The sequence below is a fragment of the Nelusetta ayraudi genome, unplaced genomic scaffold (assembly GCF_046127955.1).
Source record: "Nelusetta ayraudi isolate G7.1 ecotype Tasmania unplaced genomic scaffold, CSIRO-AGI_Nayr_v1 ptg000070l, whole genome shotgun sequence".
NCBI classification, from domain to species: Eukaryota; Metazoa; Chordata; class Actinopteri; order Tetraodontiformes; family Monacanthidae; genus Nelusetta; species Nelusetta ayraudi.
This window is the reverse complement of record NW_027466120.1, coordinates 3,129,808-3,149,459: the sequence shown is the minus strand read 5'-3', so window position 1 is coordinate 3,149,459 and position 19,652 is coordinate 3,129,808. Positions and strand designations below refer to the sequence as shown.

The window sequence follows — 19,652 nt, the reverse complement described above, 5'->3', positions numbered from 1 at the left end:
GGACTGTCAGGAAACACAACTTTGGGAATGATTAATGCTCTGTGACTGTCGCCTGTGGGCCTGTTATTTGACAGTCGAACAACGTAACTTGGGCATACGTGATTTTCTTTATTTTCTTATATTTATTCTTTAAGTACATGAACAACTTTGCCCAGTATATAGATTTACACAATGCGAAGGAGTTAAGTTTATCGCACAACCTACTGGACCGCCAGGACGAACTGACTGCGGTAAGATGTTCAAATTCACTTTATGCTTTTATTTTCCTGTCGTAGAGTTGAAATGGTTGTAGCCTAGTCTGGCGTCTGCGCAGATATGAAAGCCGAGGTTCTGGACTTCCTCGTTGGTAATTGCAAAGCCTCGTCATTTCTGTGGCTGCACAACGACTTGGTGCACTTACGTTATATTATTGAGTTTGTCTATTTCAGTATTCATCCTATCAGGTGCATCGAGTTCTTTTTTTTCAGTTACAGGCCTGTCCTGTTGTCAAATAGGTAGTTTTTTTATTTTTATTTTAATTTTATTATTATATATATATATATATATATATATTTTATTATTATTATTTGAATGACCAGCAACACCATTAAAAAATATCGTGACTCCACTACCCACTGACAATCACAATCACACAAATCAGCCGCTAGGTGCCGCTATTGCTGCTCTGCTGACTGGCATTCCTCTTCGGCACCTTTTCTTGGTTCACTCTATGGCCTCGGAGCGGCAATTGATTGAGAAAATCTATTTACGATGAAGTGTAACAAAAATCCCTGCGTTGAGAATTTGCTATTACGCGAAAATGAATAATGACCCCAAAACAAATTTTAGTCACAAAACTCCCATTATTCTATTTAGTTTTACTTCAATTCAGTGTTGTAATACAAATCCACACAAAATAGTCTCAATAAAACCAAGCAAAATACATAAAATACAACAAATTTCCAGATCACAAAAACATCTCTAACATATTGTAAACTTAACCGTGTTCCAGTTAACGACTGCATTAATAAAAAGAGATTTCATAACAACTCAAACGCCTTATAATACACGATTGTATGTATAAAGAAACCTGTACATGTAAAAGACGTGCGCGGTGAATGTGTGAATACTGTGTACGCGAGCTAGCAGTCATGATGTTTCACCAAAAGGGGTCAGTGTTGCCCGAAATTTTGCCTTGACATTTAATGTATTCTAAGTGGGAGCGAATCTTTCGACTGAACAGTACAGTGTTTTTTGCACTGGCAGCGGCACTCATTGTCAGGCTTGCCTGGAAGTTCTCTCAGTAGCTGTAATTTACACATACAGGCCCCACTGTTTAACGTTTATGGACATCTGTGAAAATATAAAGTTAAAATACAGATCTATGTTCTTAGTTTAATGAAGTTACTTAAAGTCGCAAAGTATTGTGAAGTAGAGCAGTAACAGGAAGAATATTTGCAGAACGAGTTGGTCTATTTATTGGTTCTTAACTCAGCTAAGAAAAAGACAATGTTGTGCATCAGAAAATACGGATAAACACAATCATTGTTTGAAATACACTTTTTTTTTTTTTTACCATTAGAATATTGAGAAAATATAGCTGTAGATACATTGTGTGTGTGTGTGTGTGTGTGTGTGTGTGTGTGTGTGTGTGCGTGCGCGCATACGCGTGCATTGTATTTACACATTTACACAGTTTCATCCTCATGAGATCAAAACTATTATTTTTGATAAGCAACAAAACATCAAACTGAATGGCGTGATAAGACGCTGTTAACATCAACGCTTCAAGTAAACACACTCCACACACACACACGCACAGAAGAACCAGTTTGGCAAGCAGAATCATTGCCGTGGGCAGGCAAAAGCATTCGTAAGCGTGCTTCCATGGAAGCTCTTTCTACTGTGAGTGTGACACACCCGCTTTAATCAGAGAATAATGGTAGATAGAGTGGGTTAATCTGTGATCCCATTCTTTTGAGAAAAAAAAAAAAAAAAAAGCAAAGTTGGGATTTTTGGTCTGATTTAAACATCAGTACAACAAATGAAAGTTACGAGTAAGGTGCAAAACGTCAAAACAGTAAAATACAGTTTTCATCTTAGGCACATTGCCAGGACATTTTCTCCTCAAAGACAAGCCCAAGTGCGTAATGATACCCAACTGTCACATGTCGTGACATGTGACAGTTGGGTATGGGTAGCAACGCCAATAAATCATTTCCGCAATACTTCAGGCTGATTATGTAACTTTGCTGCGTTGTTGAAAATAGGTTCGGCAAATGCACAACTTTCAATGACAAGATTTCCCGCACAGTGTTTGAACCCTGTCGTTCATACATTTATATTGTATTTAGTCACAACTGCATTCACATACAGCTCATTCTACGTCAGCTTTATTTTTTAAACGCATGCTCAGCTCTTGAAATCAAAGTTTCAAGCAACGGAATCCCTAAAGGCATAGTTCACCAAATTTCATCTCTTATTGAAAGAGTTTACTACCAATGATTAAAAAAAAAAAAAAAGAGGCTCTGCTGACATTTTCGAATCCAGTTTTGGACTAACTTTCAGAAATAATTATTTTCATACTATTTAGATTGGCAGCATCAGCGGAACTCTCACCTCATCTCATCACCGTTCTTATGCCAGTTGACCCCATTCTGGATTAACATTAATCTCTTGAAGCTGTTTTAAACTGTGGTAGTTTTCCAGTGCCACTTGCACAGGTTTATGCACCAAAGTGGTTTTTGTACTTTGATGAGTCATGCCGATTGAGGCTAGATGTTGGAACCTGTCGTCAAGGTCCATGTTTGGATCAAAGGGAATTTCCGGGAGACTGATGGCGTCGAGCTCGTAGAGAGTTTCTGCAGCTGCTTCATCAGCGTAGGCATGTGACTCATAATCACCCAGCTCTTCACCTACAGCTTCGAGACTTTGCAGTTTCTACATTACACAGAGATAAAAAAATAAAAATAAAAAAAAGGAGACTTATACGAAGATAAAATTATCTTAGTGTCATTTCAATGAATGCAGACAGAAAATTAATTGTCCATATGTTTATATATATACTTACATTATTTAGTAATCGGAGCAGGAATTGTCTGTGGGCTTTAATGTCATTTGCTTCGCACGCAGTAGAATAATTCTTCTCTCTAATCCAGCTCTGGTAACGCTGGAAAAGAGTTTACGACAAGCGTTAATAATAAATAACAAATGTAAATATTTTTAAGAAATACATATTTGTCGTCTTAAAATCATTTACCCTCTCCTGTAAGTATTCACTGTGATGTTCCACATTAAAGGCTGATGATGCATCTAAGGCCTGGAAATGGCAAACTTTAAAACACTGTTGGTGATAATAATGATGAATGATGAATAACTGATATGTGATAAAAATTCAACGAAAACCTCATTTCTGCGAAACTGTTGGACCCCGAGCAGAAAATGTCCTTCCTCATGTCCTGTTTTCAAGGCAGACGAAGCACCTAGGAACTGGAAATATCAAACGTTACTCATCATTTACCTTTAAATCATTTATTTATTACATTATTTTACTGTGCAAGAGGGTTAAAAAAATACTGCCTGCAGCATCTCATTTTTTTTGTGCTGGTAGTTTGTTGTATTCGTGAAACACTATTGACACGAAAGCTACACACAATAATCAGGTGAAAATGATAAGAATTTCATTACCCGCCGCTCCTCTGACTTCAACTGTGCCATGTTCTCTCTCATGACGCTCGCATTGTGATTCTGACAGTCGGGATAATTATTTAATCAGCATAATAAATACACAACAGCAAAAAAAGAAACAAAATTATTAGTGGATTATTTTCCATTTTTACCATTTTCCTGTACTTACCCATTTTGACACTGCTTGATTATTATTGATGGTGTGCAATGTCTCTCCATTTTCGCTTGATTTTTTCACTGACTGCCCCAAAGTCACCTGATATGAAATATGTATAATATGACAAAAAACCCAATGATAAAAATAAATCTACTGTTAAATGTTTTTCAACAAAAATATGAAATAAACAAACAAATAAATGAATAAAAATGAAATTCTTTACTTTGCAGTCAGTTCCAGGTGACTCGCTGTTGCTTCCTATGAGACTGCAGTAGGTTCCCTCTGGGAATTGTGTAATCTTCCTCTTACATGTCACCAGAATGGCGCAAAGCGCAGCTGTGTTCACAGACAATCACATACACACCAATCAAATCTACCGATGTATTGTCCATACAAATCATGAAGCTAAAATTGTTCCCCAAAACAAAAGCGTTCCACATGAAAACAAAGCAGGATTCGATCAATTTTTAAAGTATTTTGTCCATTTAAAAGTGTGAATGTTCTACCTGCCAAGAGTAATATTCCAACAAGAATGATCCCGATTAATGCTGTACTTGCTATAGAGCCGGAAGTGCTGCGCTGGCGACAGTTCGGGATGGCAGGGTTGTGGCATGCACACACGGTGACCGACAGGTTGTGCACGCTGGTTTCGTGTTGTCTGTCGGCTACCTCCAGCAACAAATCATATTCCCCTGAAAAAACTGTGTTCTCTTTGACCAAGTTGACAAAATAACCTGCGAGTTCAGAAAGTAGAGGCAAATTAGTGCATTTCCATGGAGTGCTGTGCAAATTTAAAGTGAACTTTTTATACTTTTGCTCTAAAATGACAAACAAAATGACAAACTTGGTTATTTGATTTGAATTAATGGGGCTACCTACATAAAATAAAGTTATATCACGGGATGGTGCTATGTGTCTACCACCATGGATGGAGAGAGGATTTCAGGAAATACTGACAAGAATGGCTGGCACATTTTTTTTAAATGAATGTGTCCGAGAAACACTTTGTTTGCTTCATTGATCCTGACGGATGTCCTAACGCTATGGAAACTTCCCTTACCCCAAAAACATAATGCCTAAAAAAAAAAATAACCCAAACACATCCAAACACAAAAATCAGAGTTAATACACCAAACCTGTTTCCATAATTTTTTTGTTATGCTATTAACTTAAATTCCCAATGGGAATTATGTTTTTAATTTTAAAAGGTGTTCTCGAAAACACATCAAATGTTGTATTACCTGAAAACATTATCTGTTTTGTGTATCTAAGTCAAATAAATATATAAACTAGAACAGGCTCCTACCGTGACGAGGGTGAACCCTCCACTTTCCCTCGACGTCTCCAAGCACCTTGTAGCTAAATGGTCCACCGTAGGGATCTCCGTCCAGGTCAGTGACCGAGATGTTTACCACAGACGCTTCGTCGGATTGGCACATATCGATTGTGTTCACTCCAAGGACCGGAGAGTTGTCGTTCTCATCAGAGACGTGAATAGTGAGGGTCGCCGTACCCGTCATCGGAGGTGATCCTGAAGAATGGAAGCAAACCTAAGCTAGTGTAATAAACACAGGTTTCATTCATTGAAAAGAGAGCATCCACTGGTCGTACCATGGTCAATTACGAGGACTGTGGCATTATAGATGCCGTCCTTCACATAAGGCGACTCCCTGTCGAGGGATTTGGCTGTGGTCACTTCCCCAGTCTTTTTGTCCACTGTGATCCAGCCAGCTTCATCGGTTCCTTTCATGAATCTAAAAAACACACACACACACACAGTGTTAGACACTGAAGTTCAATGCTGCCGGGTTGAGACTGAAGTGCTTTTTGCAGCTTACACAAATGCGTTTGACTGATGGATGTCGGGATCTTTGGCTGTGAACCTGGCCAGATGCATCCCTTTCTTTCCATTCTCGGCCATTTTCGCCTGTTTTTGGAGTTCGTCGAACACTGGCGCCTCATTGACATCCTCAACGGTCACCGTAACACTCATGCTTTGCATGCCTTGTGCCGTTGCTTCTGCCTTGCTTCCAGTTACTTGCCAGAGTTTGCCTTCTGTTCGTTTTACCACTTTGCACAAGTAATAAGGAATCTCGTTGTCTAAAGTGAGCGTCAGGTTCACCAGTGGAGAGGCCTCATGGTCCAGAGGCTATAAATAAAAATGAAAATAAATAAAAATAAATAAATAAATAAAAGAATTTGTTTCAGATTGGGTATTTTAAATTTGTGTGTTTTTTTCAGTTTTTTTTTTTTTTAAATCATTTGTCACTTTATAAAAGGGAAGACACATCCTTCTAAATAAAAGACAGTATAGATTGTACCTTTTTCACATACAGAAGCCCGTCATTTGTCTCAGGGTCTGTTTCAATTTGGAACTTGTTGTCGGGGTCTCCGTGGATTTGATAGTTCACTCTCCATGCTGCTGTATTTCTGGTGTCTTTGTCTTCAGCTTGAACACGCTGAACAAGGGCATTGTCCACGTTTTCCTTCACACTTCCTTCAATCTGTTGCAAAGTTAAAAGAAGAAAAATACGTAAGAAGAGCTAATGGTGCATTCCCAGAGGCAGCTTATACAGGTTGGGACTCACAGTCGTTCCTATAAACTTGGGGAGGTGGTTGTTTCCATCTTGTATAGTGACGGTGACGGTGGCGGAGCTGGAGAGCTGCACTTCTGCCCCTCTGTCCTTAGCTTCTATTATGATTGTGTATTTTTCTGCGATCTAATTGGTCATCAAATTAATCAAACAAACAAATAAATTGTAAATATAATCATTTAAGATGGACCTTTCACCAGTTCAATCCTCTCACCTCGTAGTCCAGACACCCTTTAAATGAAATTATTGCAATGTTGCCCCTCTGTTCCAAGTAGAACTCCACATCTTGCGGTTTTGGTGTGACTGAAAGCATTTTCACGCCAAACTTGTTGTTGTTGTTGGTGTCCGAGTCCCTGTCGCTCACCAGAAGTGAGACCAGGTTTGTCCCTGTCGGTGCAAAGATAATTCACATGTGTATTTCAGCTGGGTCTCCGTAACAGCTGCATACGTAAGCTGAACGGTGTGGAAGAAAACAATGGAACAATCTCTTTACCTTGCTTGGTCGACTCCAATACGGTCAATTCAACCGTTTGTGGCTCGAAAGTAGGGGGGTTGTCGTTTGCATCAATAATCCGCACCTCAACACCCAGCCGAGTATCCACTAGCTTGGTTTCTTTAAACATGGCCTCAAATGTTAGCTGGAATGAATACATATATATGATGAGAATGGAACGCAAACAACAAAAAAATAATCTTCTGGCATTGGGCAGAAATTTTCCTCATACCTTCAAGACCGGGTACTTCTCGTAGTCCGCGGCATAATTGACAGTGATCTCCCCAGTTTCCTCGTTGATTTTCAGCAAACCTATGGGTTCGAGCTCAACACCGTGACCGTGCAAGTTGAAAGCTCTGACTTCATCTGCGAGCTTGATCTGCAATCAGTCAAAACGCACAAGCAACAGCAGCAGCAGTAGAGCCATATTTTAAAATGATGTTCACCAATCTTCTGCATATAATCCTAACATGTTGGTTGATGCTCACATAGCCCAGCGAATACGGGAAAGATCCGTTGTAGCCCTCGTTGATCTCGAGCGAATCGATTATCCAGTCTCTTTTCTGGCGCTGCAAGATTTCTAGAGATGACCTGTGAACTCCCAAACACTGTAAGTGTAAAACATGACATTACGTCATTCACATTGGAAGGTGTAGTAAGAAAATGGCACTACCTTTACTACTGCTGCATATTAGAAAAACAAGAAGAAAATGAATTATTTCAGATTTTTGGTATTGTGGGTCAGTGACATATGTGTACCATTCTGCTGTTTGCTAGTTGGAAATAATTTACCTAAAATAATTAAGTAAAATAATAAATAAGTAAGTAAATAAATATAACATGTTCTTATTTAACATGACATATTGAATCAGACACAAATTTGTTCCTGTTATTATATCCCTTTATTGTCTAAGACTTCCATCGAAGAAAATGCTTACCAGGATGGCAACAATTCTAAGTTGTATCGTCTTCATAGTTCCTCCAGAGGATTTCTTCTTAATCGTAGATAATCCCTGCGCCTCGACAGTCAAGTCCTTGAATGAGCCGGACTCGCACGCTTTAGTTAGTTTTTAAGTGCTAGTACTACCAGGCTGTCATTACAAATACATTTAATGTGACTTCATAGATTTCTCTGGAAAACTGCGCAGGCTGGGCGTGGGCATTGCTCAAGCATGTGTGCATTCCCTTCTTCGGTGCCAGGTGTTTACAATTCAGTGCCAAAGTCAATAAAAACCAATGAAAGATCAGAACATAATTCTTTTTTTTTGACAGCAGGCTTGTAAGGTGTATTTCACAGAGCAGCAGCAACAGTAAAGCTATCAGTAAAAGAAAAGGTTTAAGAACACTGAAAAATAAGTTAAAAAAAACATACTTACAGGGATAAGGGATGTGACGAATCTGTTGGTATAACAGAAAAACAAATACATGTGTTATAAAGATTCAATGAAATAAATTGTTCTTCACTTCGAGCGAGGGCCAATGTTTTTTATTGGCTGAATTAAGGATCAGTTCCTTTAACTCTATTTAGTGCCCAAGGATTTTTGAACTCAGTTTCAAGCAGAAATTGAAAATCATGACAAAATAGTTAATACTCTTTTTTTCTGAAAGTCAATTATTAAAGATATTATTATCATCAATCAAACAATAGTGTAATACCCTTGTTGAAATTTGGAAACATGTTTGGACCAAAGTCCACGTCTTTAGTTATTTGATTTTCTTTTTCTTTTTAATATTAGATCCAATCTTAAAGGCAAATACATAAATAAACAAACAAATAAATCTAACTGCCTGCACATAAGTGTAATTTTTTTTTTTTTTTTTTTTTTTTACAGACAAGACATATTAACTTGCTTCATTGAAAAATAAAATGTTTATATTCTGACGACTGTCAGTTGCATAGTTGGATCTTATTCTTTTCTCATTGGAAGAGTCAAAACACTTTCAGCGTGGCTCATGGAGAACCTCGCTAGCAAGGTCGGGCTGCAGCTGAGAGAGTTTCCAGCACCTGAGAAAGAAAAGCAAAAAAAGCATTCAAATACTCAAGGAAATAAAATAAATAAATAAATAATAAAAGATGGACTATCACACAAACATTGCAGGTGCAAGAGACACACACAAGAGAGGAAAATGTTCCAAGTGAAACAAGAAACAACAACAACAAAAAAATTAACTATAATTTAGGAAAAGTTGTTCTGTGCTATGTTTTGCCAACAACCGTCTGCTGGAAAACTGCCACGTGTGCCAGACAACAACGTCTTTGTTGTTCTCAACTTCAGTCTGCAAATCCAGAGAACGATTTGCATATTGGTCTTGTGTTGCAATTATAAAAAACTAGTTGGGCCACTTCTGTTGCCAATGGCATGGGATTAATCATACGAGTGAGCGCAAGATTACGACACAGAGAGTCTGAGAGAGACAGGCAGTTCATTGGCTTTGGCATTGTTTTTGAATTTGTTGGCAGTGCAGTAGTCACAAAAAAACGTTTCACTGACAACTGTATTAGTTCATGAAAACTCAAATTTATTTGAACATTTTGCACTCAAGTTTGTTTTCTCTTCTGATTCATGATAGAAAAATATAAAAAATAAAAACGCAAAAACAAAAGAAGAGCATGCAGAGCCCACAACCTTATTTTCTAACATCATTAAGAATATTTTGTTAACTTACATTCACTTGGACATTTTTAAACCTGTCAGATTTGATCTGATACGCTTCAAATATTTTACAAAGCAGTGCTGGTATTAAAATTAAAAAACAAAAACAAAGACAATTGTAACGTTGTAACCCGCAATTACATATTGCTGTGACGTCTCATTCAACGTGGCATTAAAAAAACAAACAAAACCTTTTCATGACGCAAATTCTGAAGCCACCAAAACAAAGCTTGTGATGGTCTTTGATTTCATTATCAAGTAAGCAATCATTTTATTCCAAATTATACATTAAGCATTACAGAGCCATGTCTACAAAGTAGCTGGCTCCGCACAATCCATATCCACATGTAACGACTCCTCCTTTTGCATTTGTCCATTAACCAACTTCCAAGCAGTGTAACAGAACTCTTTGGTTCATCTAAAAGAGCAGTTCAGCAGCTCTTTTCAAAGCTGAGTGTTTCTTCCTTGAAGCGTGCTACGACAGATCCCGGCCAAGCTGTTGAACTTGGGATCCAAATTGTTCAGAAATGTCAAATCATCACCCAAGTTGCTGAGTGACATCCCATCCAGGGACTGGCATTTGCTGCCCTGGCCCTCATAGTCGTACCGCTGGGGCTGGTACTGCAGGTAGTCCTCATGGTTTCCGTCAACTTCATACAGCCTCTGCGGGACGGAAGGGTTAAAAATTTGTCTATTTAAAAAGTCAAATGTGTATCTTTTAAACCCATGTGTTGGTATGAAACGAAAAAGAAAATACAGATGTAGAATCGCTAACACATGTGTACACTGATGCGTTTTCATCTGTTAATAAAAAGCATTCACAATTATGGCTTATGGAAACATGATCTGAGGAGCATGTGTACAGAGTGAATCTCCACTCACAACTAACAACAACAATAAGTTTGGATTCTGCCTTCCTACCACTTGATGCAACTAGAATTACATACTCGGACTTTAATCAGACCTCTAGTAACTGCACTAAAACTATGCATCCATCATATCCATCATTCTCATTAAACCATCTAGTTTGTTGTATGACGATAGTTTTTTCCAATCAATTCATGGGCAAATAATGATGAACTTGTGTAAGTGGATTCATGTGCCATGATTTTGTGTGTAATGAGGTAAAGAGCAGGCAGCCGGGTTGAAGCCTGAAATGACGAATCCAATGACCCGGTGCATTTTTGCAGGTTAATGCAGAGTCGTACTATACAATACAATACTGTATGTGTCTAATTAATGGTTTCATGAGGTAAAGAAGACTAGTGTCTTGCTATTTTATTTGGCAAATCTCTACTCTGTTACAACTGACTTTTTTTTTTTGCTACAGGGAGGTTTCTACCTCTCGGTGGTGGCATTTTTTGTTCATTTTTAGACCAAAAGGCAATTATTATGCCTCTTACCCTGTCAATGTGATCTGCAATGTGTTGATTCAACCACTTGTTGGCGGACCGCCTCGATGAGCCCCCCTGTTGACAGAGTTGTGGGACTGTCAGCAAAAGCAAAAAGTCCTATAGTACTTTCCCATGAATGTGTCATCAGCGTGCCAAAGCTAAAAGCGTCAGCATTAGTAACAGCGAAGGCCAGTGTTTTGAAATGCTGAATAATTGCCGTTCAAGAAAGAGAGGTCCACTCACATGGACGATGCTGTTCCTGCTTGTAGACCAAGAATTCTGAAAACACCAAAAATACAAAATTGCCTCTTAAAGCCATGACATCTGACAAGACAGACAAAACATGACAAAAACTTATGAAGCATGACTGATGAAAAAGTCCCACTCACCATAGCCTGCCCTCCCATGCTCATCATTGTGTCTCTTTGACCCATGCTCACCATATTAGGGGAAGCCATATTCGAGTTCATCTAAAAGGGTAGACATAACTCAGTCACACGCAAGCTTGTTTGTTAAGTGCTTTCTTCAATGTTATAATTCAAGTCATTTATTTGGTCTATCTATTGGTTGAAAAAAAGAATCACATTTGTGATCACGGAAAACATTTTTAACATTTTTAATTCTCTATGGTATTGTATTATTATTACACAGACAATGAGGCAAAAACTTGCTACTCACCATTGAGAATGCAGCACTCTTGTACTCACTTGTGTCTTGGGTCATAATCTGAGACATTTGTGGTTTCTAGATGTTTAAAAAAACAAAATTATTTTCATAAGAGTAACAAAATAATGAAAATAGTAACAACAACAACAACAACAACTACACCTACTACTGCTATTATTAGTTGCCTCGCACATGTAAATGAAGATAATTTCTATATATTCTTTTCTGACTGTACAGTCTGTCTATTTGGCCATGATATATTGTTGTCAAATGTCATTAAAATGTCTATTGTTTCTACATCTTCTAGATAAAAGGATTCCTCTTACAATAGTCATATTAGCACTTCCTTGCCCTCTGAGAAAAACTTGAACAGAAACAATACAAAGAACTGCTGCACCATTGAGGTGTCTGAGGTTTGTTGGATGCTTGGATGACCAAAAAAGTAAAAGAGGTTGTGGAGAAACTGAGAGCGTACCTGCATTGTGCCCTGTTTGAGGCCCTTTGTCACATCCACTCTCTGTGTCGGTGTCAGGCATAGAGTGGGCTCACTCTGACAGACAGGAATGAATCAGTTAATTCAAAGTGTGTGTGTGTGTGTGTGTGTGTGTGTGTGTGTGTGTGTGTGTGTGTGTGTGTGTGTGTGTGTGTGTGTGTGTGTGTGTGTGTGTGTGTGTGTGTGTGTGTGTGTGTTTTTTTCAAGAAACTCTGGCTAACATGACGACTTGACAAGATGGGAAGGAAGATGAACAATACTATACAACTGGTATTGATTACTGAGAGAAGAAGTGATGAGCCTTAATTTGGTAGAGACACCGAAAAATATCCATTTCATATCATTGTCTCGCCAGACGAGACGTGCCGTTGGTGCGACCTAAAAGTGGAGCAACAGCTGATGGAAATAAAATCACAAAAGCGTAGACACCCAACAGACCTTGCACTCCGAGACCCCTCCTTCTTGGTTGTATTTGATGAGGGTTTGGTTGCCTTCCTCTTGTATCATAGGAAGGTGCTGGAAAGCCTTTCCACACTCACATATGAGGAGAAGTAGGAGTACTGAGGGCAGACAACAGAAATATTGCAGAGAACAGAGTTTGGTCAAGGTTTTGTGATCACCAGAGCCAAAGATGGCTTGAGTTGGTGGAGGTGGTGAAATAAACTACTCGTACCTCTCTCATCACAATTATTGACGTGTAGTGGAAATGAAAACTCAAACCCTTTTCATTGAAGGTATTCTCACTTTAGAGGACGTGAAACAGTAAATATAGTTATCGTAATTCAAAGAAGGTCTCCCACCCTTCCAAAACTATTACGTTTTAACATTGATGGCAAAAGAAGCCCAGCTGTTCAGCAGTTCAGTTTTTAAAAACGAAGGGTGGTGCCATTGCTTTCGTGTTGCTGGATATGCCATTGGATTGTTTGTCTCAAGCTGTGGTGAGGCTCAGTGTGATGCTCAGCAACAGCAACAACATCCATGCATTCAAAATCACAGTGAAAGACAAGATGAGCAGAATTAATCGTAAGTTTTAGTCCAATACCAGGCCAGCAGGGGGCACTGTATCCATAGCAGTAGTTCAATTCTCTCTTTATAAGCAACCTAAACAATATTTTTGAACTGTTATAAGGTAGAATCCCTACAAACTGTTACTTTAAAATAACAGTTTTTGTAGCATTGCCTCTGCTTGCAAATACTCACACAAAAACATGAGGAATCCTAAAAAGAGCAACCCGATACCAGCTGGTCCAAGGCTGGAGGAGGATGGTAATTTGTCCCGACAGGTATTGGCCTGGCCACAGTCACACACCGTGATCACCAAGGTCTCACGTCCAATCATATTCTGCTGATCCTGAATCTCCAAGGGCACGGAGTAGTTTCCATAAGGAAGTGACTTCCGGCTGATTATTCCACATTCTTCACCTGGCAAATGTCAACAATAAAAGTCTGTAGTGACTCAACCAGGGAAACATTTTCACTCATTTATAAATTCATATTGTGACGAAGAGTGACTGACCATAGGCAGGGTCCAGTTTCCATTTATCCTCCAGTGTCTTGTCATCGCCTCCCAGGGAAAAGGCAAAAGGCCCACTGAAAGGAGGCTTGTCACCATCTTCTGCTTGCACCATGACCTTGTTCTCTTTGTTACCACACATAACTACACCTTTGCTGGCCAACTGAGGCAAGTTGTCGTTGATGTCACCCACGTGAATCTTCACAGTGCACGTTCCCGTTCCTGGTGGCTCACCTTAGCACGGGAATTGGAAAAGCAAAACAACAAAAAATATACCTGATATGAGCTTGACCAATGATCAGATCACATGGTTTGTGATAGATTTTACCGTGTTGCATCCTCTTACCATTATCAATGGCACCGATGAGAATAGTGTAAGTGTCGGTACCATTAAGAAATGGTGACTCTCTGTCCATTGGCTTTACTGTCTTGACTTCTCCAGTTTTCTTATCAATTGTCACCCAGTTTGCGGGATCATCTAAAATCTCATACCTAATCACATGGGAATGGCATAGTGGAGGTGGGGTGACAACAAAATACATTGTGGCTACTTTGTTGTTCAATCAAATGGAATTTCAGCTGTTGTTTAGCTTAAAAAGCAAAGGGACGTTGTGAGAAGCTTCTAAGAGTGTAGACTTTGGTGATAAATTATTGATGCAACAGTAAAGCAACAATTAGCTCGAGACATAGGCCGAAATAGGTTTGACTTATTTAGGAAATAGTAACATCTTTCCAGAACTTCTACAATAGAAATCAACTTCCATGCCGCTTAAAGGTCAATATTAGCATTGACTTAAACAAAATGTCATATCGGGCAATGTTCACAATGAGGACAACAGTCGCCAACCTTAACTCAGATGGATCGGAGTCTACGTCAGAGGCGTCTGACATGAGCAGAACTTTTCCAGGCTCCTCCTCCTCACGGACAAAAACCTTGACGGGATTGGTACGGAACTGTGGCGCGTCATTCAGATTAATCACTTTCACCTTGATCATAGCCGTATCAGGGGGGTCCTTAGGTTTTTTTGGACAGACAAATAAGGGCTCCTCATTCTCTACTTGTATCTTCAGGTTAGCGGTAGTCGTCCTTTCGTAATCCTTTGCCTGTGACAAACACACCCTGAGGTTAGTGTGGGGGCAGTAAGGCCTCCTGCAGTCTGAACGCAGCCTAACTGGTTGTGTGAAAAACTGTTGAAATCAACACGGGTTGGTTGAGTGTGAGATTTTAGATGATAAGCAGCGTTACCTTTATGACACTCAGAATACCCTCATTAGTCTTTGGGTCCGTTTCAATTTTGTAGTTGTGGTTTTCATTTCCTTCAATGATGGTGTATTTGGCGCGCCACGCCGGAGTATTTGGAGTATCGAGGTCATCTACTGAAACTCTCAAAATATCTGTTTGGGTGATTGATTCTTTCACTGAAGCTTCATACTGAAAAGACAGAACAGCACATTAATTTCCATCCTAAACTCTTGAATAAAACTGTAACAGTATTTATTGAGATAAATGTGTACCTCTTTCATTTTGAACACTGGAGCATGACTGTTTGAGTCAACAATGTTGAGGGTAATTACAGCAGTGGAGGAAAGGGGTTGATCGCCGTGATCTTTGGCTTGAAGAACAACTTCATACTTCTTTTTTTTCTAAAACACGTAAAAGGGGATATTTTAGAAATTCAATTTCTCCGCAGTGTTTAAGTCTTCCTGTAAAGCATGAGAAATTGACAAAATCTCACGTCATAGTCAAAACATCCTGCGAGAGTGAGTTGGGCCAGTCTGCCGTGCATTTGCTTTACACCAATCTTGGGTTCCAGCGGATTCTGTGAAAGCATGGTAACCATGATTTTAGAGTTCGGAGTGTTTTCCTTGTCTCTGTCCGTGACTGGCATCTGCACAGGCAAGAAACCTTAGGAAATAAGCCAAAAGAAGAGTGTGAAAAACAAGTATAAAGAGTGGGAAACATGCTCAGTGAGATGATAAAAAGGAGAACAAAATTTTGTGAATGTTTAGTCTGATTAAAGATTATTTTTGCATCCTGATAGAACTATGCTGTGAAGTGTGTCAATTTTTTTGTTTCACTGTTTGTTTAATGGATACTTATACTGGTTAAATTTGTGCATAACATTATTATAACGCCGCAAACTCACCCTCTGGTGTATTTTCATTCACATCGAATATCATTACTGGTGCAACAAACTTAGGTGGGTTGTCATTGATGTCTTTTATTTCTACGTCAAATGCCAGTTCCTGGTCCAGTAGTTCATCGGTATACTTGTCATGGATGTCAAACTTGATCTGTGGAGAGAGGAGTGTGTGTAAAAACCTTTGTCATTTCAACATGTCAACATTTGTCATTGACAATTTGTGATGGGGAAATGGCTCACATGGAAGGGTTTTGGGTACGCCTCTCTGTCGATGGGTCGTTTGGCATAGACACTTCCATTGTGGGGATCGATGAAGATGGTGTCCACCGGTTCACGGTCCACACCATCTCCTCTTATTTTGAACAAGTGGTTGTCCCCCGACATGTTATTGAACATCTAAAAACACAAACCAGGTCGTGAACTGATGCTCTCTGACCAGCCGACACGGACCAGTGTCTGATGTAATGTACGCAACCATGTATGCACCTGTGAAATCTTTTGGGGGTACTGCCCAGGTAGCTCCTCCTCTAATTCAATGGTTGACAGAACCCACCTTCTTTTGGTGCGGACCAAAACCTTCTGTTGAACCAAAAGCTCATTTTTTTTACTTAGTCTTGCAAATTGGTTGTTTGTCCCTGCAGCAAAATGTGTTTGCAAGAATGTGCCGGGTATAAGATGGGGCACTTACCTGTCCTCCATGCTGACGGAGGACATTGTGAGACTCCACCACGGTTGTTAAAGCAATCTACAAAAACATGAAACAAGAATGGATGACATCCTTTCCACGTTTTCATCTAAATATAGAGCGATACAACATACAATACAATATAAAGATATAAAGATACAATGCAATATACAATATACAAGATGCATATCTATACATCGCCAAATTATTCCATTCTATGTTTTTCAATTTCTTTAATTACATTTAATTTGGTCACTCATTGTTTCCTCTCATTGAAAATACAATTTTTTTAATCAACAAAGTTAACCTCAGTAATCCTCAATTAAGCGAAACAAGAATGTGGAAGTAAGGGATCAGATTTATGGGTGTTATTTGTCATAGTTTTTATAACAGAGCTCAGATTTAGATCCTCTTTAAACCACACTGCAATTTCTCAGCCAGTTGCATATTTATCAGGATTGATATTTTTCCTCACATTCATTTCAAGAATGTAGACATGGTGCAGACATCTTGCTGAAGTTCAAAGATCAGAATGGGGAAAAGAAGAGCTTAAGTTGATTCTGAATGTGCAATTATTGAAGTTCTGTACCAACTGCTGATCTGCTGGGATTATAACAAAGATCTACCGAGAATGGTACTAAAAAGAGAAAATGTCCAGTGAGTAGTTGGAGACTATAGAGAGGCTTATTCATTCATTCTCTATACCCGCTTATTCCTATTCAGGGTCACAGGGGTCTGCTGGAGCCTATCCCAGCTGTCTTAGGGCGAAGGCAGGGTGACACCCTGGACAAGTCGTCAGTTCATCGCAGGGCCACATAGAAACAAACAACCATTCACACTCACATGCACACCTACGGACAATTTAGAGTGTTCAATTGAACTCACATGCATGTTTTTGGACTGTGGGAGGAAGCCTGAGAACCCGGAGAGAACCCACGCAAACACAGGGAGAACATGCAAACTCCACACAGAAAGGTCCCAGGCCCGGGCCCCGGAATCGAACCCACGACCTTCTTGCTGTGAGGCGGCATCGCTAACCACTGCGCCACCGTGTCGCCAGAGAGGCTTATTGAACACCAAAATGTAACTGAGTAACATTATAACTTCCGCACAAAGCTGCCGCTTTTAAACCTACTGCATTCACCTGCCACAGGGACGCCATGTTAATCCCATGCTATTGAAAGATGACATGCTACCTCCTCCCACCATTATGAAATGAAATAGCTCACGTTCAGAACATCGCTGAGAATGGAATCAATGGAGCCACAGTACTGAACTGATACTACACACACAGTAATTTGCTTCTAAGTCCCCCAAATCACAGATGTGACCAAACTATCCATCCAATTATGGATTAAAATCAAACTGTATTTGATAGATTTGGATTATCATCAAGATAATATGTTTCCTCCTACCAGTATTCTATAGATTGACCTGTAAAATTTAAGGCAAGTCCTTTGCTCGACACCAAAATGAGCCTAACATACAGTATTTGACGGGTGCAAAGTTGACCGATGACTAACAGGAACATCTTGTTTGAAGTCGACTACAAGATGTAATTCTTAGATCTCAGTGGTCCATCCTCGCTTCACTTAGTCTTTTCTAAGTCGAATGACATTCACATGTTTTTCCTGTTGTTTTAGTTGTTTTTCTAGGTAACTTAAAAAACAACAATTCAATTCAATTCAATTTTTAGTACCTTTGAATTAATGAGGGATAGAGTACGGAAAAAACAGACTGCAGTTAGTTAAACCAGCTACATGTTTCCACACTGGTCCAACCTTGACAGCCACTGTGGGTGTCTGCGCTCTCAGTGACATATGTGTACTATTCTGCTGTTTGCTAGTTGGAAATAATTTACCTAAAATAATTCAGTAAAACAATAAATAAGTAAGTAAATCAATAAATAGATAAATAACATGTTCTTATTTAACATGACATATTTAATCGGATACAAATTTGTTCCTGTTATTATATCCCTTTATTGTCTGAGACTTCCATCGAAGAAAATGCTTACCAGGCTGGCAACAATACTAAGTTGTATCGTCTTCATAGTTCCTCCAGAGGATTTCTTCTTAATCGTAGATAATCCCTGCGCCTAGACAGTCAAGTCCTTGAATGAGCCGGACTCACACGCTTTCGTTTTTAAGTACTAGTGTTCCCAGGCTATCAGTAAAAATAAATCTAATGTGACTTTATTTCTCTGGAGAACTGCGCAGGCTGGGCGTGGGCATTGCTCAGACATGTGTGCATTCCCTTCTGCGGTGCCAGGTGTTTACAGTTCAGTGCCAAAGTCAATTAAAACCAATGAAAGATCAGAGCATAATTATTTTTTGTTTTTAAGGAAGTCCTTTTTGACTGCAGGCTTGACCGGTGTATTTCACAGCAGTAAAGTGATTTTTGAACTCCGTTTCAAGGAGAAATTGAAAATCATAATTAGACAAATTAGTTAATACTTTTTTTTTTCTGAAAGTCAATTATTAAATATATTATTATCAAACAGCTGTGTAAAACCCTAGTCGAAATTTGGAAACATGTTTGGACCAAAGTCCACGTCTTTAGTTATTTGATTTTCTTTTTCTTTTAACGGGCACCTATGATGCTTTTCCACTTTTCTGAGCTTTAAAAACTGTTACAATGTTGAACCCTATCGTCAAATGATCGAAAATCGTCAGATAATGACGTTCGTGCGTTTGGACGTGAGCCCTGCAAATTGTTGGGCATGGTTCTAAACGCTCTGTTCACGGAGATTTGGGCACGGAATGACGCCATTGTGTGCCGCATCTCCTTTCATGGCCAAGCTCAGACACACTCTCGGACTGGTTCCGCCCTCCCCCGCAGCCTAATGCGGATGTGATGGTACACCGGTCTGGTTGGCAACGGGAGTGAGGCGGGCTCGACTCGGCCGGTGGACGACGAGAGAATAGTCAGTCATGGCAATATTTGAAAACATGTATGAGGACTGTAAGTGTATTGTGACCTCAAGCAACATTAGTTTTAAGACTACTTGCAACGTACAACCGCTGAATCGTGTTGATGAACTGTTAGCCACCACCGCAAACTCCGTGCTCTGCTTGTTATGTATGTTGTGTTCGCTGGCAGCGAAACTGAAGAGGCAGCGATTTTGACTCGCAAGTTTCACTCCTTATAGAGATGTTCACGCTGCCAGCATGGTAACATCGGTTGTATAGAG

The 19,652-nt window shown here is 39.5% G+C and overlaps 2 protein-coding genes across 3 annotated transcripts; both read right to left on the bottom strand.

Moving 5' to 3' along the window:
* Nucleotides 1-1,925: 1,925 nt before the first annotated feature.
* Nucleotides 1,926-8,156, bottom strand: LOC142898846 (cadherin-13-like). 2 transcript variants are annotated; one of them, XM_076042091.1, is made up of 18 exons: nt 7,849-8,155; nt 7,399-7,518; nt 7,143-7,289; nt 6,911-7,055; nt 6,632-6,804; nt 6,412-6,543; nt 6,145-6,327; nt 5,662-5,972; nt 5,435-5,577; nt 5,130-5,354; nt 4,330-4,557; nt 4,047-4,159; nt 3,836-3,922; nt 3,671-3,726; nt 3,385-3,469; nt 3,239-3,298; nt 3,050-3,148; nt 1,926-2,919 (listed from the first exon to the last, which is right to left on the bottom strand). In XM_076042091.1, the coding sequence occupies exons 1-18, from the start codon at nt 7,882-7,884 to the stop codon at nt 2,617-2,619; spliced, it is 2,646 nt and encodes an 881-aa protein (XP_075898206.1). In that variant the 5' UTR covers nt 7,885-8,155; the 3' UTR covers nt 1,926-2,616. The 2 variants fall into 2 exon arrangements, with proteins under 2 accessions (XP_075898206.1, XP_075898207.1); XM_076042092.1 differs by lacking the exon at nt 6,412-6,543 and having other exon boundaries at nt 7,849-8,156.
* Nucleotides 8,157-9,433: 1,277 nt separating this feature from the next.
* LOC142898847 (cadherin-like protein 26) lies at nt 9,434-18,543 on the bottom strand. The gene is made up of 20 exons (XM_076042093.1): nt 18,477-18,543; nt 16,463-16,519; nt 16,261-16,353; nt 16,015-16,170; nt 15,778-15,925; nt 15,367-15,536; nt 15,146-15,274; nt 14,877-15,062; nt 14,478-14,734; nt 13,977-14,122; nt 13,634-13,864; nt 13,318-13,539; nt 12,556-12,677; nt 12,100-12,174; nt 11,637-11,702; nt 11,348-11,428; nt 11,202-11,237; nt 10,968-11,033; nt 9,971-10,227; nt 9,434-9,921 (listed from the first exon to the last, which is right to left on the bottom strand). The coding sequence occupies exons 1-19, from the start codon at nt 18,510-18,512 to the stop codon at nt 10,009-10,011; spliced, it is 2,496 nt and encodes an 831-aa protein (XP_075898208.1). The 5' UTR covers nt 18,513-18,543; the 3' UTR covers nt 9,434-9,921; nt 9,971-10,008.
* Between the last annotated feature and the right edge of the window lie 1,109 nt (nt 18,544-19,652).